The following is a 23,969-nucleotide window of genomic DNA, read 5'->3' on the forward strand; positions in this document are numbered from 1 at the left end:
CACACACACACACACACACACACACACACACACACAATGCACATTCATACACTCATCGTGGGTTAGTGTTATAAAAATATATCATTGTAGTTGGCTATGTATTTCACTGTTTTGTGTGCACATCAATTCATAAACTATGTCGATGTCAAAGAAAGGTCAAAAATTAGATCTTAGTTTATGTGTCTTTGTACGTTTCAGCCTGGTAATTATAGCTGGACTTCAATGCAGAGATCACTTTGCTCCCATACATGCAGCGATATTCAATTTCAAGGATGACGTCTTGGAAAATAAGCTATTAGAGCTCATTCTACTCGTGGGGATCCATTTATTGCATAATTAGGCCTACATCATAAACATTACCAACACTGACAGCAAGTCACTTCTGTACAAACAAATATTCGAGCAACTTAAGCACATCTCTGTAATGCTGGTCATGGTGCTGAATATGGACAAGGTTCAGAGTTAGCTTTTCAATTGTTGGGACAGTTATAACCACATGACTCTGGCTTAAACAGAAAGACTACAGTCCCAAGACTATAGAAACCACTCATATCCCAGTCCAACAGTGTAAGTGCAATAAGTTATTGCAATGACACAACCTTTTATATATGTGTGTGTGTGTATATATATATATATATATATACACACACACACACACACACATACAAACACAATACACACACACACACACACACACACACACACACACACACACACACACACACACACACACACACACACAATCAAGAGTAAAAATGCATGATTATTATACAAAAAGCTGCTTAAAGCCACAAGAAAATTAGAAATAAAACTCAACCTCAGAGCAACTCATTAGAATAACACAGAAAAAAAACACTTTTTTTATCTCATTTCAATATTATTGTAATACTGTTTTGATTCAGCTTTGAAGGGCAATTGTTGACAAACCACAAGCAAAACAAACATACAAGCAAAAGAACAGTATCACTCATCGGGAACAGTATTGTTCACATTCACTCGTTACAATACCAATACTAATAACCATGGATCTCCATTACATTGCTTCAGTAGTATCAACGTGGAGGAAGCTACGTGGCGCGCTGGCGGAGGACCGCCAACGGGTGCACGCTGCAAGATGAGGGGCAAGTACACTCAGTCACACATGATATTGTTTTCACTGTGTCCTCTGATATCTTTACATTTCTCTAAAATGACAGCACCTCCATATTTTACATTTTGTTTTATTTATTTATTTTTTAGTAGTATGCTTTTATTGCCAGCATGCAGTGTTTGTTAATCCTGTCTGATTCTTATTCACTGAGTGGGATCATGGCTCAATATTATTTTCAGGTCTTTCATTTCATGCTAATTATCTGTCAATCGATTGCCAATATGGCGTCAATGTAGAATTTGTTAGTGACAGATGATCAGAATGAATATGCACATGGAAGTAATCATCAGACTGTCACCTTTTGTAACTGCAAAAGCCAGGGAAAGACATATTTTGAATTATAGACACACCTGCGGTTCAGACCAGTACTCTTTTTTAATCACACATCTTAGATACCTGTTCTCAATAAGAGTATCTTTTGTTGACTTTTTTTTCTATTCAGAATTTTTAAATGTTTGCATCCTTGTATTGCAATAAAATGGTTGAGTTTTTCCTGATTCAACGACTGATTCGGCTTTGGTGTTTTGGAAAACAGCTTTTTGAGACACAGAGCTGCAATGGGCCTCCACTCTTACCAAGCTCTTAGCCAACTATGAAGAGGAGTGTCCTGGCTTCACCCAAATGCATATGTTGTCTATCATGCATCATGCTAGAGGGATAAACCAAAGGACTAATGAAGTCCTTCTCTAGCCTGCAGCCCAGCTCTGGTGACATGCTTATTCCAGAGGGGGTAACACACACACAGACTAGCCCTGCAATCACTGGACACACTCACCACATTCCTACAGTCCAGCTCTGATGTCATCACATTACCTAAACACTATAAAATGCTCTTCAGGCCAATTAGAGCCACTGATTTGGCCTGCAGTCTCTGGCATGTGATGGATTTAATAGTCAGCTTTTCTGAGTCCGCTGTGATTGACTGGTACAACATGTGGAATTGGGGAGCGGTGTGTCCTGACTAAGTTTGCTGTAATTTGTTTTAGTGTTTGCAGTCGCACACAGGGCAGCGTGGTTTGATGCTAATTGAGAGTGTCTATTCCCTTTTTGTTGCTGTTTGAGGCCGGCCTGGTTGGTTGGTGTTGATGGCTGCTGCCATGTGTTGCTGTGCCTGGTCTGCCGGTGAAGACAGAGTTTCATGCAACCTGAAACCTGGTCTAGGAGGGAAACCTGCGGAGGCAGTCCTGAGGGAGGAAATGACACTTTCATTTGAAATTATTGCCAATCCAGAGCCTGCCCTCCTCCCTGACTAAACAAGCGTTTTTACGTGTCTGCCTTCTCAATTAGTCTGTCTGTTCCCTCATTGCATTCAACCACCATCTTTCCTTGCATACTTGGAAATAACCGCCCAGTGCAGACTAGGAAAAAACTGATGTTTACTTTCAAAGGGATTGATTTATGGAATATCTGCTTTATTGGACAGTGTGCAGTGGAAAGGGACAGAGAACCACACGTCTTTCCTAGCACAATGAATGCACGCTAGCTTGCCATGCCCTTAATGTTTACTTTTATGCCAAAAATGTTTACCATGATCATCAGACAAATATTATGTGTTAAGGAATATATGCATTTTACATATTCATGTAGACAGACAAGTTTGAAAGAAAAAAAAAGGTGGATGGGGTCTACGGGGTTTACTGGAAAAGGTTTAGAAATAAATGAAGGGGACCTAAATGTGGTAAATCAAGCTTAATTCTGTAAACCAAGACATAATATGATTGGATTTTGCATATAGGTCCTGGCATACCTCCGGTATTCTATGATGTGATATTGTAAAAACCCTGTTTACAGCATCACTTGTTTTACTGTGGGTTATCACTGTGTCTAGCATGGCTGAGTACCCAGACCACCAGGGAGTAACCCTTACCTTCCCATGGGAGATTTCCACATGGTACCTGAGAGATCAAGGGCTCAAGAATGAACAAGACATCTTCACCTAGGCTACATCTCTCTCTATTTCTCTCACTCTCAGCATCCGCTGATTGTCACAGTCATGACTGTTATCTTGCTGTCGTGGCCATTGTTATCTCCACAGTCTCTCCTAGTTTTCATTTGACGTGTTATCATTAGTGCTGTCACTTAAATTCCCTCCTCCCCCACAGCGCTTGGCAACACCGGCTCCAGAGAAGGGGCTATATGGAGGCAGGCAGCAGGTTTGAGCATCATGTAGCCCAGGAAATAGCTGCACTGTGTTCCTTGGCCTTCATACGCAGCGCTGCAATGCTGGAGGACTTGCGGTCCGGATCGACATTGAGATCATAGCCATTGATGGCCCCACCCATCCCAGGACCCCCAAAAAGGGTCCCCATGTGTGTCTGTCCCATGTGACTGCTCCCCGGGCTGGGAATGCCCAAGAAATCAGTGACTCCTCCAGGCCCGTGCGGGTGAGGGGGCATGCAGGAGGTGACGGAATCACAGGGCACCACACAGCCTGGCACTGGGGACGCCCCGCTACTGCTTCCCATCCACGAAGGGTTCTGGATCTGATGGCGAAGAACAGCAGATTAGTAAAGAGACAACAACAAAACCAGACAGTAAAAAAAAAATGTTTTTTTAAAAACTGTCCTCTGCATGCAATGCTTATTGTAGCATGCTGATTCTGACAGGTTGATGAAATACATGCCGGTCCCTCTACTGACATTTCATCTTGTAAACAAGATGAAAGTACAGTTAGGAAGATAATTATGATTGCGACTGACAATAAAGAGCTCATCCAACTAAGGTATTTGCTTCCAAAAGACAGTTTTTAAGCAGAATAGATGATTTCATGGGTCCTGCCATTGAAACTTTTCTAACAACTCAAAGAAATCACTGTGCTCACTTCTATAAAGTGCTCTAACATCATGTAGACTCTGCAAACATCGAGTAAGACTTGAAGCAATGGGATCACAGGCCATTACACACCATTTTTCTGTACTAACGGACACCAAGGTCCTGGCCCAATATGCCCTACCATTCAACCCTAATCCTGCGTTTTGCATGCTTCTTCTATTTTCAAGAATATGGACATGTTGCTGCAGTATGTAGTGGAGTCGGAAGATGTGGGAGATGTGGGAAGCACAACTGCAATGTGGAAAACTAAAGTGGAGAAGGCGCAAGCAAAGTGCCTGCACTCCAAGGGAAATCATGATCCAGGGTCAGCACAGTGTCCAAAAAGAAATAGGGAAGAGAAGGTGAATAAGATTAGAACAGAAAAGGGATTGTTGTATGCTAAAGCTGCTAAAAGAATGGAGAGAAACAATGAGAATGATGAGACAAGAAGCTAAGGAAGGCACGTCAGTCAAAACACCTGCTGAGCTTTGCTTTTGTAAGGACCAGATGAAGTGTTTGGCAATGGTACTGTACTGCTGGAGTAGGAAGAAAATCTGAGAGAACTGACATAACTGTATGCAGCAAGGACATGTCTGGGTGTTGTAGAGTTTCTGGAGAAGGTGTGCAGCAGCGGCTCCAGAAATAACTAGTTTAATTGAGAAGATATGAGATTTGTTTTGTTTTGTTTTTTTGTTTTTTTTGTAAACTACTAATAAGACACGTTAGTCCCTAGCTAACGAGTCTGACCCTTTAGCCGAGCGGTTAGTGATGTCGCCTTGTGGTGCAGTACACCCCGAACCCGAATCCCGGGCCGAGGAGGAAAATAACCGGTTACATTTTTTTTTTGTAAATAGAGATTCCGATCCATTCTCCATTCCAGTTCGTAGCGGCAATACGCCAAACCGTTGTTTGCCAGCTGCCAATAAACCTAAGAATTTTTTTTTAAAGGAGGAAGAAGAAGAAGAATACTACTACTACAACTAGCAGTAGCTGTAGCCGTAGTAGTAGTAGTAGTGGCTAGTAGTGTTGTAGCCCTCCACAGGGCCTTCCAAATAGAGCATTTCCAGACGCAGCCTCGAAAACCAGTGATTGATGGCGTTTCCCAGAATGCATTGCGAAGTGTGGCTGAAAGCCGTTGAAAATGCTGCCAGCGCCGGTAAAAACGTGTACAAGCGTGAGTATTTCTTTGGAAATGATTATGCAAAATTGTAAACAACGGGAATATCTTAGTTTAATGTGCATACAACGGATTCTGCATTTGACTTTTCGCAACAAACATCTTACGAACATCCCAACGTAGAATGTCAGTAGAAACTAATGTAGCTACATGGTTCGGGTATGCGTGGATAACGCTGGTGGAAATCCAGCAGCATTCCGGGCGTTGAACATATTGTAACGTGCATGGATAAGTAGACACGCTGGCCGCCGGTTGGTAGGTCTGACCCTTTAGTCGAGTGGTTAGCGATGTCTCCTGCGGTGCGGGCGATACGGGTTCGCGTCCTGGCCGTGGCAGTCCCTGTGGTTGCCTCCCGAATTTGCAATAATATGTTCTTCTTGCCAGATTTCGGCCGTTCATCATCATCATCGTCATCACTTCCGTAACCTGTGGAGGTCGTAGGAGCACAGGTGATGTCTCAACCTGTCTCTTCCACTGTTCCTTGTTTCGCCTGTTACTTGTTTTTAAATAGAGAAATAATCTCAAGGCTTTGGCCCACATCAAGCTTAGTAGTGTTTTAGTAGTGTTTTAGTTTCGATTCCACAATCTCGTTGTAAGTGTTTCACGTAGTTTCTGTTGATGTAAATGAGTAGTGTCTCATTTTGTTTTTAAAGCGTATTCCACTGGTAGTTTTGTTCTGCCCAATCGGGGGCAATCTGAAACTGGAGGTTGGATTGAAGGGGAAGTAATTAGACAGAGTCTAATAGTCTAATTCCCACTCGATGGCTTATGGGGTCACTTCGTCTGTGAAAATTGATTTTGGTTTAACAAATTTGTCTCCTGTACCGAAAAGCGAAACTGGGGGTTCGCAGCATTACGTTAGCACACTGCACAGCGGCTCCCAGTGGCATTAGAACAGCCATACAATAATGCTCATAACTTTATTATAAATGGTCAAAATTGCCGGAAATTTTTCATAAGGGGTTATCTATATTACAAGCTACCAACCCACGCATGTACTCACGTTACATTTCATATCCCTTTAAGCCATTGTCATTCCTGAGTCCAAACCATCAGTACCTGCGCATAGTTCTCTGGTCGAGTAAGGAGGGGCAGCTCATAGGCAGAAGAGAAATGTGTCCGGACCTGTTGCATCTGTCCAAACCGCTCTCTCTTCCTCCACTTGGCTCTCCGGTTTTGGAACCATACCTGCAAGAAAAGCAGTTCATCAGGAAAGTACTGTAAGTGCCGACAAGAGGGAACCAAACAAAACGTTATTTAGTACTTCCAGTAGCATTCCATCGAGAACTTGAGCATCTACTCTGCTCAGCAAGAAACGATGCAAAAGTGAAGCACAGAAACAGAGGACAGCAGAGCCTATAAATTCTGGAGCACATGAAAGTCCAGCCACAGGTTTTAAAAGTTGACGTTTCTTTTAACAGACATTCACACAGAACCATTGATGTGAGAATGCTGGGTCTCCCCCCGGTGCCGCACGCTTCAGCTCCTCCCTTTGATACCCAGGTGTCTGCCTCCTTTCAGTCTACCAGCACTGACAGATCTACATCTGGGCCTGTAGCTATTCATAAATCACTCCGGTGAAGGTATATTCACCCCCATTTGTCAACACACTGACATACTGCAGAGAATCTTTTCGCACTTTACAAGGTACAAAAGTTAAGTGTGAGTGACAGGGGATACTTTTGTATATCTGGTTTTTGTGTGTGTGTATATAGCTAACCTGTGTATATGTAGGTGTTTCAAGATATAATTATTTGTTTTCTCTTGGGGGCAAATGTACAGGCAATGTTACAGAGACGTGTTGTCTCAGTGCTTGCTGACAGATCATACGCAGGCCATTTAGTTCGGCTCTTCACAACCAGAAGAGAGGTGAGGTTAGAGAAGAAAGAGGAACTCAAGATGAGTGGGGTTGTTTTGCAGTGCATGTGTCAAGGACAACTTGCAAATCTAAAGAGTCATTCAAATCGTTTGGCCAACTGCAGTCCTGTTTCAGAGGTCCCTGTCAATGTAGTGGCCAGTGCAACATAATATTACACACTGTGTGTGTGTGTGTGTGTGTGTGTGTGTGTGTGTGTGTGTGTGTGTGTGTGTGTGTGTGTGTGTGTGTGTGTGTGTGTGTGTGTGTGTGTGTGTGCGTGCATTTGTGTGAGAAAGCAAGCTGTAAGTCAGTCGCACTCAGCATAAAGTTTCTATTGGACGATGAGTTTCATACTATATAATGTAAATAAATACTTTTTAGCCTTCACATTACATTATTACAATTTCTTAGGATATGAGCCAGTTACCCAAGAGTCGGTCTGAAAAAATAAGTTGCATCATAATAATCAAATCAAATAATCTAAAGAAATCAGGTTGAGATTTTTTGCATTTCTCTCTTGAACACTTAATTGGATGCATCAATTTGTTAATTTGTCAAATTCAGCGAAAGATACGTATCTGTATAACAATCAATGGCTGTGCATGTGATGTGGGAGTGATTTAAGGCTTCCAACTGAATGATCAAGATACGGCGCACACATTTAACTTTACAATGAAGGTTACACACACCAAAAAAGCACACATGGTGAGGCGTTGTTCTGCTTGAGGTATACATGGAAAAGAAAGGAAAGTGTTGCAGCCTTGAGCTCCGTATACATCCCTATAATTTAGTTTCAGCATTTCAGCAACACACCTCCTTCAAGACAACTCAGGTGTGCGACAGTTTTCCTACTTTTACTGCAGAAGCTACGTCTCCTGGCCAGTTGTTGCCACCTTGGTAACATGCATTGCTTTTGCCTTTACAAACCATTCCCCCCTTTATATTCCCCAAGGGAATCAATTGTGTTTGTGCTTTCCACATTTTTGCCTCACACTTGAGTGTGGTGTATAAGCGAGCAAGGCCATATGGAGAGTCTCTGTATGTTTATGTGTAATTATTTGTTGGTTGTGTGAATCTTGTCCTCAGAGGGGAGGGGGACTTCTTCACAGAGGATGAGAGCGAGCAAGAGAGAGAGAGAGCTGTTGCTTCAACAGAGGGGTTTGAACTTGGATTGTGGGATGATTCCCAGCCCATTCAGTTTGTGGTTTTTACATTCCCTAACATGCAATTTCCCCTCACTCAACCTTTTTCAAATCCCCCCTCTCGTCTGTCTCTCCCTGCTATAGTACATTAGAAAAATACAAAACGCCCACACACCCACACATACACACACACAATAAACAGACACATACACGATAAACAGGCACACATACACGATAAACAGGCGCACACACACATCTACGCACATATAGAAACTACAGTGATACACAAAGAAGTGAATGCCATCGGAGTGGAGTGTGTAGCATGTATTTATCTGACTGAAGGGTTACAGTGGATTCCTATCAAATGACTTATCAAATGAGAAGAGGACAGCAAACTGTCTGAGAAGGCATGCAAGCCACTCATTACTCTATCGGGATACAACTGGAAGTTGGTTGTTTTCCTCAGAACAGACCTTATATGGCCACTCCGGGGACGTAAAGATGTTTCTGGCGTTATAGGCAAAGACTGACATAAGCGCTGTCCTCTGACTCCCACATTCTCCAGGTCAGCTGGTGAAATTAGAAGACGGGTCACCTTTGCAAAGTGGTAAACCGATAGTTTGGCTGCAGTTGAACCCCAATGTCAAGGTGAGGCATGGTGCCCTTTGAATTATATCATATGTTTGGAGGGGCTTTGGAGTGTGTTATGTTCCCTAAGAGATTTGAGGGCCTCTTTTCGGTTTATGTTTTCTCTGCTTCTATGTCATTGCTCTGGCTCTACTGGGTCATCTGATCCTATAACATCACAGGTTTCCAAATATAACCCCCAAAACAAAAGCTCCTTATTTGACAGATGAGCATGACACTTGTGCAGTGCAGTACCCTTTTTTCTCATTAGGATGCAGTCTGATTTGTCAGCAGCATTAGTTCTCTATATGTGTTGTCGGCATAACTCCATTAGCGGTCATAATAAGACAATGCATATAAACAATGTTATATTACATGCATGTAGTGTTGTTGTTCACATTTCCTTATGCAACGCAACCTATTGACAAACCAGGAAGTACATTTTCAAATTCACAGATTGTCCACCAGTGACGTCACCAGCGGACACTGTTTTTGGCAGTGTTTCAGAGACACGTAGGAGGCTGCCCGGTATTATGGCTGCTAATGGCGTGTTATCCCTGCAACAGGTATAGAGAGATGATATTGAAAAAGAGTGATTGTTTCCCTTTAAATGTGATAGAGCGACCCAGCACTATGCTCATTCTGTGGTTGAACTCCCGCCCCCTCTCAACGCCCGGCCTCTCTCTCCCCCGCCACCACCTCGCTCTCCTTCTCCTCCCTTTTAAGTCATGGAGGGGAAGTGGGGATATTGGAAAGTGAGATGGGAGAATGTTCAAACTGGCGCTTGTTTTCATTTCATGTTTAATTTCCTGACGCCTAAGCCCTTGGCTTTCCTCTGCTAACCCCCGTGACCTTTCCGAGGCGTGCAGACTGGAGCAGTGGACCAACTACACTCCAAACACACTCCAAACACACACACGCACACACATGCACACAGTGGTTTAAATGTACCTCCAAGTTTTAAGACAAACGAATGTTATTTTAAATTGTGCTCACACTTGTTATGCCAGGATCCTCCATACAAACAAGCTAACAAGACCTGTGTAAGTATGTATGCCCATTTTTTGCATGGGACACTTGGCCTGTGTTTCACTTAGGGTATGTTTTATGTTGCCTTTCGATTAAGTCCCAGGCCAAATAGTTTGACGGAGAGCTCATTTGGGACACAATCCGAAATCAGATGTGTCCTTTGCTGCTCCGTGTCTCCAAGTCCCCAAGCAAGAAAGTCATGAGAAGTTTTTTGCATCTAGCTAATGTGCTTTTTTTTGGTGCATAAAATTCCAGTTTCCAATGACTATTATCTACTTATTTTTTTAACTAATTTAGCAGCTTGCTTATTTGCTTCCTTGCTTTCTCGCTGATTAACTTGAGCAAGTCTTGGCGCCCCGCGTGATGCATCAAGCTAATGTTATATTCCCGGCACTTGCAGGAACCGGGGAACAGCCATCTTATTTTAACAACTGCAACCAGTCGCTTTCTTTGTTTATTTTATCTAGCAGACATCTGCAAGGAAGGTGGCTTGCAAGTCTTGGAGCTCTAAAGTGCTCGGCGGTGATGCTGTAATTGCCAAAGATGTTGACAGCAACAGGCAGCTTACAGAGCCATTAAAGACTTTTATTTATGCTCCAGAGCCGGCGTTCAGAGCGAGGGAGGGAGACAGAGGGAGGGCAGAGTGCAGAGCTCCAAAAGTGACTTTGAAGTCCAGCCCGTCTCACCTCATCTCTGTCATCCAAGACCACAGCAATTGATAGACTGCCTCAGCGGTCACTCAGACACAGCCCTCTCTCTCCATAAAAAAAAAAGAAGAAAAAAAAAAGCCAGCAGCAGAGTGAAGTTCAAGTCTGAGGTTGAGAGCCGATTGTACTAAATATACAAGTGGATGTGGCAGCCATAGATGTGACTGTCGAGAACTGAACTCAGCTTCATGAAGACATTCATCACTAAACTGAGAATGAAAATGAAGGACCTTGGCACTGGTAATTTCAGATGAAAACATCTGCATTTTGGATTTCACTGGTTGTTGTTTCCGAGATGAAAAGGGTTTCGCCTTAGTATGAATTGAACAATTTGGCTATCCCTGGACTTCATCGTATCAGACATTCAGATGAAATTGTGGGGTTTAGTCTTGATTGCGCGGGTATTTAAGGTATCATTTTGGAACTATGGGTCAAACCTCACAGTTACTCAACAGAGTCTGCTATGTGCCTGTCAGAAGAGAGATGTAATTATATTCATCTGGGGGATACATGGATCTGTGTGAATATAACATGAATGCACTTATTTTACTTTACCACCACAAGAGCAGGCCAGGTTTTTTTGTCCCTGACTATGTCTTTGACTACACTTGCAAATTAAAAGTGGCATCTCAGTGTTTTTTTTTGTTTTTTTTTTTTTGCTTGCCAAACAGCTTTGATGACAAATCTTTTTTTTTTCCATGTGTTTTCCTCCTGTGTTGTGCAGTGAAGTACTTTGAACGTTGTAGTTTTGGGGAAAAAAACTTTGGCTTCAGACCCATCAACAGAGTCTGCAGCATGTAAGAGTATTCCCTCAGACCCACCCACCTCGCTCTGCTGGGAAACTGGCAGGCAGAAAGAGAGATGGAGAACAATAGTCCTTGCTGTCTAATGTTCAGGACAATCTCTATCAGCACGCCGCTTGCTAACTCCTCTGTCAGCTCTCTGCGTGATTACTTGCAGGCAAAAAAGTGGAGCAGCTCACTGATGCAGCCTTATCACAGTCTACCGAGCAGGTCTCTCGTCTTGAACTGGGTAACATTAGTTCGCTTACCTGCACACGGGCCTCTGTCAGGTCCGTCCTCAGAGCCAGCTGTTCGCGGGCGTACACATCTGGGTAGTGTGTCTTCTGGAAGACCTTCTCCAGCTCCTCCAGCTGGTAGCTGGTGAAGGTGGTGCGGTTGCGTCGCTTCTTGCCTTTGTTGCTCTCCGCCTCGTTTTTGTCCAGGGGGCTGGAGAGGTCCGGGCTCTGCTGTTCGGCTGGCCCCTTTAGCCCGCGCTCCTTCAGGTTTAAATAACTACCCTCCATCCCAGGAGGGTCACCGCTGGGGGGCAACTCCGACTCCGGGAGGCCACTGTTTTCTTTTGCTACGTGTGATTAAGATAGAGAGAGAAAAAGCAGAGAAAGGAGCATGAGAGTTTGAGAACAACTGCGCTTGATAGTTTTAAGTCAACAACGTGAGGCTTGACATTTAGTGAAGATTGATGATGGTTCTTAATGGTCTAATATAATGTGCTTGAGGTTTCATAGATCAGTTATTACATTGTGGTTATGAAGAAATGGAACCGAGCAGTTTTGGTTTCTGTTGAAACGAGTCATTTCTTTAAACTATTTTCTCAACTAGTAGCCTACCAAAAACTCCTTCGCGAATGCTTACTGAATATTCAACATCTAAGATCCTACGTCTACATTCACACGTTCTCTAATAACTTTATAGAGCCAATGTTCTGACTCTTTTCAACCTAAACGAAGAGGCCTGCATCATGTGAAGGGCATATAGTTGGAATAATTTGTAATCACTTCATTCATAGTCTACCAATTCACTCCAGTTTAGGATGGTGGAAGGTAAGTGCCTATGCCAGCAGGAAGTTATCATAAGACGGGGAGGCACCCAGATCAGGTCCACCGCAGGAACCACATACACTCATCATTACACCGTCCATACCTATAGACAATTTAGGCTCTTTGTTTCTCCTACAATGGATCTCTGTATTTGTGAGGCAGAAGTGCTAGCCACTGTGCTGCCTTATATTATTACTCGGTCACTGAAATATTTAATAGAGCAAAAGTCTCTTATTCTTAAATTGTGTTTCTCTTGGCGGAATATTGCTTAAAACTCACATAACTTTACCGAACCTCAGCAAACGTGTCAGTTCATCGGCAGGTTACAGCGGCCACACAGCATACGCTGAAGTCTCCCCGTGCAGTAAATCTAAGAGTCACCGAGAAGCTATACGCTTTACTGTTTGAAAAGTATGTCACTATGCATTGGCGTGACCTATGACACAACCCCACTCCTCCAAGTTGACGTTGCCTTCTGCCTCATGTTGCTCAATCACACCGTCTGAAACCTAAACCACACAAATCCTGCTCCATCTCAAGCCATGTATGGCGGGCCTTGTGCACAGAGGAGACCGCACTGCCACAGAACTATGCCTCTCAGATGTAAACAACATTGTGTTTGTCACCTTTAATTTTAAGAGCCTCCATTTTGTGACAGACTTTGCTCTGTTCCTGTCAGCGCATTCTAGCTTTTTTTGTTACCTTTTAGGAGATGAATAAACCTGGCCCTTCTCCTTCAGTAAACAAACAGCTGTGTGAATAAATAAGCTGCCGGGATCTGGTTGTGCAGCAGCAAGAACAGTATGCTCTGTCAGCCTCTCTGCTTGCCTTTCCTGCACATGAGCATGGCCTGCCTCCTATCCTGGGCTTTGGCCATACTGGTCAGAAACCAGAGCATTATGATCTCTTCTCCATGGCCTCATGCAAGACTGACAGGGACGTAGTCCACAAACATTTGTTTCTAAGCTAAAGAGCCTCTCAGGATCTGGTAAATAGCTGTGTGCTACATGAGGCATTTTCCTTTTGTTGCTGTGCATTTTTGGTTGTGAGTAATGATCAGGTTAGTAATGGCCTCCTGTCACTTTTGGTTACCCAAGATGCCTGAGGAGAAAGTGTTGACATCTTATGGCACTGGCCTCCATGGGCCAAGTGATTCGGACAAGTAAAACAACTTAATAGTTATAGAGCAATGAATTTCAGCAGTGACTGCCTGTAATATACATGTTTGTTTTCTAGGCTTAGTCTTTGGCTATCACAACATTGATATGTCAATAGACATCCCTCTCCACTATAGTAAGCCCTCCCTTGCTCCCTGACTCAGACCCGGCCTGTCTTAGAAACTAATGGATCGGCACAGCTCACTCAGCTGGAGTTCATGACCTCATATCGCTGTGACCCACCTGTTAGACCCCCCCCCACAGTCTCGACTCAGACAGATGTTCTGACATCATCATCATCATCCTCCCGCTCCGGCCTCCTTTTCTAAAGCCCGTCGCGATATTTTTATGTGCCGCTATGCTCCGCGCATCCCGATTGGCTAAGACTAACTACGACTACAGCTGGCCTAAAGGGTTCAAGGGTGGAAGATGGGGGACGGTGGGTGGAATGGGTCAAGGTCATTTTTCTCAGTCTTAAAGTGAACAATGCTGCCGCTAGACTCTAGCCTTATCGAGAATACAACTCTCTCTCGCTTATCCCTATGACTAGATTTTAAAACACATCTTTCCTGAGCTCTGAGATGCTTATTTTTTTTTTGGGTCAACCATTCACGATGCCCTGTTACAAATGTCTGTCAGTAGTCTCGCCTAGTGAGAGAACAGTCATCACACCATTTTCCTTTAGGAGACAAGATGGCATTAAACAGTTTCAGAGGACTCTGATTTTGACTATAGTGTCCCGTTAATGCCTCGATGTAGCCAAATGACGAATCGCATCGGCTGATCTTGCTGTATTCTTAAGTGATTCTGTGAAAAACAGCAGACCTCTTCAGTTAGTAAGGTCATATGTTTACTAGGGTCAGCAATTTAATCACCGCTGAAAACAGAAAGAAAACATCAAAGTGTAATTTAACTGGCAATAAAACAACAGGGCACCCTTTCTTAATCAAATGGGGATGGGAAGGGTCAAGTGAAGACAAATAAAAGAAACACTATAAATTAGTAACCTGGGGAATAGGTCAATGGCCAAATGTTAAATAGGAATTGGGAAGGCTTTAAAAAAGATGGAGCTGTTTTAAGAAATTGATTCCTGCGCTGAATGCAGTTAATAAGAAAAAAGAAAAAGAAAAGAAAAAGTGACGTTTTGCGAGAGCGGTGTGCAGGGGGATCTGTTTCGCAAAGCAGTGAGTTCATGTCCGATGCACCTGCGCAAGACGGCTTTAGAGGTGCAGCTATATTGTGTTTTCTTTGGAAGAGAGGTGTCTACTAAAATGCTCTCTTAAGACACTGACTCCAGTCTGCCTGTCCTGACATTGCAGCCTCCGCCCACACGTGTGGTCGAACCCGTAAGGGTGTCTCATTGTAAGTAACAGGTGACAATTGGGCTGCATTCGTGGCTGATTGTCAGAGCTGCAGGCCTAAGCAGTGTGCACTGAGAGCAGAGGCTCACCGTTGTCTACAGAGCGGAGAGGGGGCTTCCAGATGTTCATGGGCAAAGATCAATGCCAGTGGCTCACACAGGAATGCAGATTCTGTGGGAAACTTGTTTCTGTTCAGCCAAAGTTCCCGATAAATTGACACGCGCATGACCTAAGCACTTTCATGAATATACCTTGCGGGGATTAATGTGTTAAAGTACGCAGGAATGTTGAGACTGTTGTGGCGAGTTGTGATAGGAAGTATTAATAGTACACAAGTACACAGAGCCTCCATTTGAGCAAGCAATGAAAAGGCTTCATCGAATAGTATTGTTCCAAGTCGTCGCTTTAAAACCTATTAACATGTAGGAGGTGTTAGTTTTTGCAAATAAATGCACATGTTGAAATTAGAGTAAATATTCAGTACAATTATGTGATATTTAAAGATGAAGAATTCCATCTTCGAAGCATTGGCCAGGCTAACGTGTTCACAATGACTGATCACACTGGTTTGCTGGCAGGTTCTTTTTCTTTTCTTTTTTTTTAATTTTGTGGGCTAAAAGGATTTTATCGACACATAAATTGAGTTTACATTCTTGGTGCAAAACTGTGACAAAGAGCAAAAATGCTTTGAAATGGAGCGGAGACTCCTAAAATCTAATTCATCGTCATCACTCACTTCATTTTATTTCTTTCTTTTTTAGTTGAGTGAAACTCATGCAACCACAGAATGCCAGCTAAATCCCATTACAATCAAAATTTCAAGTGGCTTTTTTTGCATTTCAGCCCATACATATAGAGATATGAAGAGAGATGATACAATGCTGGAAATGTAGTCATGCTCCAAGTTTCCAAATCAATTTTTATAAATCAATTTTTCTTCCTAGCCCACATGCTATCGTAGGTAGGGGAGATTTTATTTTCCCCTGAATGAGTGACGGCAGTAAGGAGAAGCCAGATCTTACACACACACACACACACACACACACACACACACACACACACACACACACACACACACACACTCTCGCTCTCTCTCTCTCTCTCTCTCTCTCTCTCTCTCTCTCTCTCTCTCTCTCTCTCTCTCTCTCTCTCTCTCTCTCTCTCTCTCTCTCTCTCTCTCCATCTCCATCTCCCTTATACAGCAGTCTGGAGGGAGGCCTGGCACACAGCAGCGTGAGACGGTGAGAGACAAGACACCGCCAGAAAGATAAACATGAGGAGGAAGGAAGGGAGGTGTGTGATGTGAGATGTTTCGGGATGCTCAGTTGCAAGCAAGAAAATTGTCTGTCTCAGAGAGGACTTCCAGACAGATCCTGAGTACATCTCACTCAGTGTGCTGTGCACATATAGGCATTTGTGGTTGTCTATGCATCACTCTCATTTCTGGTCATTTTCATGTGTATAAGTAAACATCGATACTGTGGCTACTGGGTCAACAATCTGTGCAGGCTTTTGCACATAAAGTACTCAGTGACATTTATATTGTCATATGTTCTGTGATCTTATTTATTTTTAGTTTCACACACACACACACACACACACACACACACACACACACACACACACACACACACACCAGCATTATCACAAGTGTCATTCTGACATTTGCTTATCAACACAATAAATTTGACATTAATTCCAGTGTCTTTTAAGCTGTAATTGGAGTATCCTTTTTGATTTTGTTTTGTTTTGTTTTGTTTTTGGTTTTTTGGTTTCTGACAGGTTACCATTAAAACACTGCCAAGGTTTTGGGAGGTCTGACACAATGTTTTACATCGCCATCACTGTTGAGGGGTCTTTTCGTTTATTTCAGAGTAATAACAGTTTACAAAAGTCACGAGGAGAGTCATATATATATAACTAGGAAGTACATTTCCCAGATGAAATATGTAGGCTAAATGAAAACGTTGGCGAGGGGATTACTAGGTGGTTACCAGAAACATGCCAATAGCCAATCACAAGCAGCCTATAAAACAATAATGCCCCTTGCACAGACTCAATACGATGCCATTCATTTCCACTGCGAAAAACACACCAACAGAGCATGGGACTAGTTAGAGCCCAACGTTTATGAGAGGGTGATGGTCAAGATGAGAAGTAGAAGGTGCGTTTCCAGAAGAAAGTGTGTAGACTAGCTGGGAATGCTGACGAGAGCAAAGGATGAGAAAGGGAAAAAAAGAAAGTAGAAGTGGGGTATCTGTAAAGAAAGCTAGGACCAACGTGATTTGCACCTTAAAGTTTCCTCTAAAGTTAAACCTGACAACCTTTAAAAACTATTAAAGTTACCAAATGAATAGAAGCCAATAAAAAGATGGCGGGGCTGACAAAATAAAGAAAATGAGGAGTTATGGTCATGAAATGGTGACATGAGTGTTTCAGGGTGTAGGTTTTTTCCCTATAAAATTCGGTTACTTTATACAATTTTAAGAAGAGTTTAAAAAATGAATGGAAGAGAATTAGGCTGAAAAGAGAGGGATTATAAAAAAAAGAAGCATGGGAGTGGGTTATTGTGAAAATAAGGAGTACACTTGCAGGCTGGAAGCATGACCGCGAGATTAGTTACTATAGATTGACATGGCGGGGGGCGATATTATGAACCCTACATAGCCCTCGCCAAAATCCCGTACCCTGTCCCAAATCTCGCGAACGGACGCCGGATTTCCGCTGCGTTGCTAAGGAAACAATCAACTATCAACTCGGTGCGAAGCAAAGCTAACGTTAGCTACCTTCAATTTTGGTCGCCAAAGTTAGTAAATTTCTCCCCCTAGTGGCAAAATAATAATTAAAATGGCAGTCTTATGTGCTCTCCTCTGTTCATGATCCTCATTGCTCATTGAAACTTGAGTAGTTTCGATGTCTGATACTTCATTACTTTTACCCAAGTAGCCTATAGCTTTTCAGCAGGCCTTCTTTATACAACACTGTGCACTATACACTATAGGCCTAGGCTAATAGTAGAAAATGTAAACTTTCTGGTAAATGAAGTGAAAGACATGACTAGGATGTTTGTCTTATGATTTAAGTGTTTGCCCTGAAAACGAAATTAAGCAGGAAGTCTAGATTATTTTTGGTTTTGATTAAAAATAATCAAAATATTAAGTTACATAACTTATGAATCGTCTAAAAAGTGAACCGTGGGGTTGAAATTATGATTGTGAGGGAAAGAATAGCCTTAAGTTGACTAACCTAACAATTTTAGGTTACAAGGTCTGCCTCTGCTCCTTGGATACGTTATTGGTATTATATTAATGTTGATTGTGGATAACTTAGACAGGTTAAATTGTGGGTGTACAGCGTTTCCTTGATGAGCGCTAACCCCATAACAACATATTTTCGCGTTGCTACGGTGGCGCACACGTGACAAAGCCAGAAACGGGATTTTGGCGAGGCCTATGTAGGGTTCATAATATCGCTGGCGGGGGGGGGGGGGGGGGCATTGGACCAAGCGGCCCTGTTGGGTCCAGTGTTAAAAATAGGCTAGCTGTATATAAGCAACATAAACAGAGGTCTTCAAGTTGGGGCTATTTTGTGGCTCTTTATCTGAGAACCTGTAGGAGAAGTTGCGTCGGTAAGAAATTGAAAAAAGATTTAAATAACAGAAATTCTCGAGCACGTTAGCTTTCTGCTAATGCTAACGCTAACGCGAACTGACAATGGCGACGGCGTCAGCGGTAAACTAGCGCTCAGCTTGCCTACAGTGCTTGTTTGGGTTAGGCTGCTCTGTTACGTCCGTCAGCCACATTCAGGATCCAGATCCCGGCGACAAACGCAAGCCTGTCAAGAAAGAGTGCGTCTCATAAAAGGGGACTTTACGTTTAACTCCAGCTGTTCCCCTTTGGGCTCAACTTTAGAACGGATATTTCGATTCACTTCATGATATTAGAGCGAAGTGAGCCACTTGTCAGAGGCTATGAGGCTAAAGAGATGGCATAAACCGGGGCGGAGGGAGGGGAGGCTCAATGTATCTCCAGGTCCCATAATTCCATGGGGAATATGTATGCTAAAACTCACTCTCACATGTGTGCGACTTTTCCCAGAAAGTCCCCCCCCCCCCCTGGATCTCCCAAATGATTGCCCCAAGTTGGATATCCATTTCTGACCTGCCGCTTATTTACACAAGGTATTGTTGAGACGGGGTTATGTAAACCAGTCCCACTTTGTCATCTCCGAGATTCTCCATGGCGTTGGAGAGCTCTCGTGTTTGGGAAGCATGAAAAATAAGCGTAGTAGTCGGTGATGTACATCTGCCTTGGATTAATGTCGACGTCTCCTGCGTTGCTAACCTGCGTGCCTTCAGATTCCTGAGCACTGGGTCTGTTCCAGTGGTTTGATTTCACTCATTATGCGGCCAGGTAAAGACCGCCACAGTCTCGTCCCCGGTGGAAGACAGGCTCACTAATCACCACGTAAAACACGAGGATCACACCTGGGACACTCAGCTGGTTCAGTGGCCCCGCTATGCATCGCAGGGCCGTTGCGTATTCCCCCATTTTGTTATGCTAACTAAACATCGACAACAAAACAAATGTTCTGGACTCAGTTTGACCTGCATGTGTGCAAAAAAAAACAAACAAACAAAACAAACAAACCTTCAAATCTTTCAAAAATGGTATCCTGAAATTTTGGAGACGCAGCAGTCAGAGAGATAAATGCTGCATTACATCAACTTATTTTTTCATTTTATTTGTATAAAATCTGGTAGAAGCATTTTCTTTTTTTGCATAATGCAAAGTCAAATGATCAATGTGAATCAGGGTAAAGGAAGATGAAGAACAACACAGAAGTGTTAAATGGGAAGCATGGCACATAGATTTTTTTTCTCCCAAAATGTTATTTTCACAAATCTGCTGCAATAATGTCATCTCTGTGTTTTGTGTTGGTAACTAGTTTAAACACAACACACGTGTTTATATCTGATGTGAATTTTAGACATTTGAGACCTTTATCTGTGGAGCAAATGGCACGGCACCATTTTTGGATTATTTATTTTCATTTATTTGTGTGTGTGTGTGTGTGTGTGTGTGTGTGTGTTTGTGTGTGTGTGTGTGTGTGTGTGTGTGTGTGTGTGTGTGTGTGTGTGTGTGTGTGTGTGTGTGTGTGGTTTAGGCAGACCATATAGCACTGCATACATACTGTAATATATTGAGAATAAATACCCCATGGATGCAAAATGCTGGACAGCCATGTGAGCAATGTGACAGATACGGTTAAAGTTGCACACTGCCTTTGTATATAAGTTAGCTTTTTTGCTGTGATGATGGAGATGGAAGAATTATGGTTGAGCAATATATCCCCCAATGAGGACCACACATAATAACACAAGCCTGTTGACGCCTGAGGCTTTGGCCAGACCCCAAGTCATCCTCCCCAGAGCCATGATGCGTTCATCTGGCTGCAACATTGTAACTACTAACATGGCAGAAGTCTCCTGGATGGAGACACGCTGTGTACACGGCTCTGTCGTGCACGTACCAAGACTATTCAGCTCAGTGCAGAGGCCCACAAGTAAACTAGAGAGGTACGGCTCTCACTTTCAGCAACAACAAAACAAAAGCATGTAAAGTGACTATTTAACTCTGAAATATAACAAGCCTGTCTTCCATTATTTCACGAGAAAGCAGTTTGCTTTGCAAATAAGGCTGGCAGAAGATGGCCATGAGTTTTGAAAAGTGTCAGGTCAAACTGAGCAAAGGTTGGATCTTTTCCGTTGCATCTGATACACTTCATGACTGCCATGTAATTGATTTTTACGTGGTTCCTCATGCCTAGGCCGATGTATTTGATGCTGTCTCACGGTGGAAACCGGTGCTTCGCTTTCTGTTCTGCTCGGGACGGCTGGTTTCTACCCAGCATAAAGCCCTGGCTTGGCTAGTGTCCTTCTATAAGGCTCCTTCAATTAGGATATTTTGGCAATAACATCACTGTGGGCAAATAATGTCACAACCATTTTAAGAGAATGTGCGCACGAGATTTACGGTTCATATATATATATATATATATATATATATATATATATATATATATATATATATATATATATATATATAGGCTACATCAAGCAAGCCAAAGGAATTAATACAGCTAAAGCCAGTATATTCATACTATCTTTGTGTATGTATTGTTTCTACCTTATACCAAGTATTATGTGGCCTATAGTCAAACATGCACATTCGGTCAGCGTACCATCGACAGGCCTATTATTTGACCTTCTAGTCCCTCTCATGTGGATCTTATGTCAGAGGGTTTCTACTGCATTTCGATTTCTTTCACATTTTCCTACCCCAAGACTGCAAATTGAATTGTACTGTCTTCTATTATTTCAAAGTTGTAATCTACGTTTCTACTGCAACAAATTATCATAACAGTCTGTAAAAAAAACGTATATTTGAACGACCGTCGTCCCGTTATATGCGTATAGTCGATGTTGAGACGCACGCACTGATAGAATGGGACGTGTTATTGTGTCGCGTGAGAGCGGGTCCGGGTCGGCATGCATTCAGTGGGGTTTGATGTTTTGTTTTGTCCCCCCCCCCCCGGGGTTAATTAATTAATAATCAGGTTGTGGCACAGATGCCAAAAAACAACATTCAGTTTTCACTTTATCATTAAAAGTCCCTTCAAAAAAAAAACAAACGCAATGACAAGTTGCGTAACCTCTCGATCGATCCTGCTTGAAAGGTTTGGGGGGTTTTTTTTAAACCGTGTCTTTAGTGAAAGCAGACAAACGCAGCGACGTCCCGCGACATTTGCCACCAGCTCCCATGCGCGCGTGCCTTGTGAAATATGAAATGAACCGATGGTCTGCCAGCGTCACGGTGATGGTTTTGCCGCTGATCTGGGTCATTATCGCTCCTTCAGACAGGCTAATGAAATAATAAGTTGCTTTTTTCTCTCCTAACGTAGCAGACTGCGACTTTGTAGGCTGCCAAGTATACTGTGGCACGTCTCAGGGAGATGTGCCAAGATTAAAAGTTGACATTTTTTTCCAACTCCCTGCTATTTTGACAGGTGAATATTGAGTACTTTGATTAAGTTGCATCGACAAGAGCTCGTCTGTGTCCGGGGGGGGGGTCGTGCACGTGAAGGCTACCCCCTCTCGCTCTCTCTCGGGTCGGGGACTCACCGTAGCAGGGAATGAGCGTCCCGTTGTGTCCGCTCTCCGGGTGGAGTTTGCTTCCCTCGGGTGGAGTTTTGCACGTCGGCCGCTGCATGAAGAGGTGGTATTTGTTGAAGGTGCCCTCCTCGGCACCGTCCAGCGACTGGGTCTGGCAGTCCTGCTGGAAGGGGCTCCGAGACTTCTCGCCATAAGCCTGTCCCTTGCCGGGAATGAACGTGGGGCTGTATTTGGTCTCGCTGTTCTGGAAAGTCCTGAACGGGTTCGCCTGGTGATCCCTGCCCTGCGCGGTAGAAGTGGTATAATACGAATCCATCGATGTCATATCGCAGTATGAGACGCACGTATCAGCGTCCATACCTACAAAAAAAAAGGAAAAGAAAAGAAAAAAAAAGATATCAGAATCCAAACGGGTCTTCTTTTTCCTTCCTATGGACGTAGCCTCCCCAAATTCTCATGCACTGACAGTCTCACGCACTCCTGCTACACACATCACACTGCCACATCTGGACTTGGTTAAGAAAAATGAATCCGATGTTTTCTTGAGACAACAGACCGAACAAATGCTCAAAGCCCCCTGAAGGTTTTTTTTTTGAGGGGGGGGGGAAATCGGGAGTGCCTTGCTCAAGTTTTGCCGCCTACCTAACAAACACACCACTCCGACCCTCTGGCCCCATAGACTTGAAGTAGGCCTTGGCTAAGCTTTGCCCACTGCTATATTATGCAGTCACTAGAAATGGGAGGTCAAGCTCACAAGGAGGAAAGCTTTTTTTGGAAAACACGCGGGAGACACAACACATGACATTAATGTAATTAGAGGATGAATATAACCGCTTTGAAGTGCGCTGTTATGTGAATTGGATGCTTCTTGTCATTTATAGCATGCAAACGCACGCATTTCAACCCAACTCGTAAAGGGTACACCACGGCCCGTTTTAAAAGATATTTACCAGCGTCAACTGCTTTATCTGTTCAACAGGGTGCGTGCGTGCGCGCGCGTGTGCGTGTGTGGTCTCTTCTCTCAACAATCACATAACTCGGGGTCATGTAATCAATATAATAAGAGGTGACCCCGTTTTTTGAGTCCTCCATTTTAAGCACGGGCTTTTTAACGGGCCTTTAGAGTGACTCGGAAAATCCAACCCTGCACACCTCTGAGCTTATTAAGGCCGTATTCCCGTTATTACTCTGATCTCGCTCATTAACTCCGCGGTGATTGGATCTGCAGCAGTAAGCATGTTTGGCGTGTGTCTGAGCAGAGGTGCTCGTGTTCCAGCTGTGCGCTCGCTCGTCCTTTACACGAGACAGCGGGCCAAGCAGGACGGTGGGAACGTGACCGACTGGTTCATTAAATGAAGTCTGACGAACATCCCAGTGTTTAAACAAAACACCTCGTCTGTTGCCTTTCTGCTTCAGAAAGGCTTCTTTAAGGAAGTGCCATTGTGCCGGTCTGTAAAAGAAACCCTGAAATCAAGCAGCATCGAAATTACAAGCGAAGCGTCATGGTGAGCTTCGCAGTCGTTTGACTAAAACACAGAAAGAAGAAAAACACAACTAACATGTAGCCCGCGTCTTCATTCTGACTATTACACAGACCTGTACTGTTTAATTACACAACCAATTAACAGCAGCCTTCCAACGAAATGTTAGCCTCCTTATTTATCTTTTGCATGGACTCCCCTTGTCTACATATACTTATTATTATTATTATTATTATTATTATTATCTCTATTATTATTATTGTTATTATTATTCCCCTTTTCTTTCTTTTTCTTCTTCTTGGGATTGTTAATTAGACCTATGGCTTGTGTGAACAAAATCAAGTCAAAATCCCTTGTAGCCTCTGTGTAAATTGACATAACAAATGAAACACATTATCACTTTAATAATTATGACCAAATTATTTATTATTGTTGTTATTGCAATTGTTATTATT

At 43.1% G+C, this 23,969-nt stretch overlaps 1 protein-coding gene across 1 annotated transcript; it reads right to left on the bottom strand.

Moving 5' to 3' along the window:
• Positions 1 to 319: 319 nt before the first annotated feature.
• Positions 320 to 22,442, bottom strand: LOC130114244 (homeobox protein aristaless-like 4). Its single transcript, XM_056282057.1, has 4 exons — positions 22,043 to 22,442; positions 11,553 to 11,866; positions 6,198 to 6,326; positions 320 to 3,633 (listed from the first exon to the last, which is right to left on the bottom strand). The coding sequence occupies exons 1-4, from the start codon at positions 22,389 to 22,391 to the stop codon at positions 3,313 to 3,315; spliced, it is 1,113 nt and encodes a 370-aa protein (XP_056138032.1). The 5' UTR covers positions 22,392 to 22,442; the 3' UTR covers positions 320 to 3,312.
• Between the last annotated feature and the right edge of the window lie 1,527 nt (positions 22,443 to 23,969).

The sequence above is a fragment of the Lampris incognitus genome, chromosome 6 (assembly GCF_029633865.1).
Source record: "Lampris incognitus isolate fLamInc1 chromosome 6, fLamInc1.hap2, whole genome shotgun sequence".
Classification (NCBI taxonomy): domain Eukaryota; kingdom Metazoa; phylum Chordata; class Actinopteri; order Lampriformes; family Lampridae; genus Lampris; species Lampris incognitus.

Coding starts and splice junctions, on each gene's coding strand:
- LOC130114244 (XM_056282057.1), bottom strand. CDS start 22,391: ATGGACGCTGATACGTGCGTCTCATACTGCGATATGACATCGATGGAT. Junction 6,327..11,552: donor TGACAGAGGCCCGTGTGCAG/GTAAGCGAACTA, acceptor CTTTTCTTGCAG/GTATGGTTCCAAAACCGGAG. Junction 3,634..6,197: donor GACCAGAGAACTATGCGCAG/GTACTGATGGTT, acceptor CTTCGCCATCAG/ATCCAGAACCCTTCGTGGAT.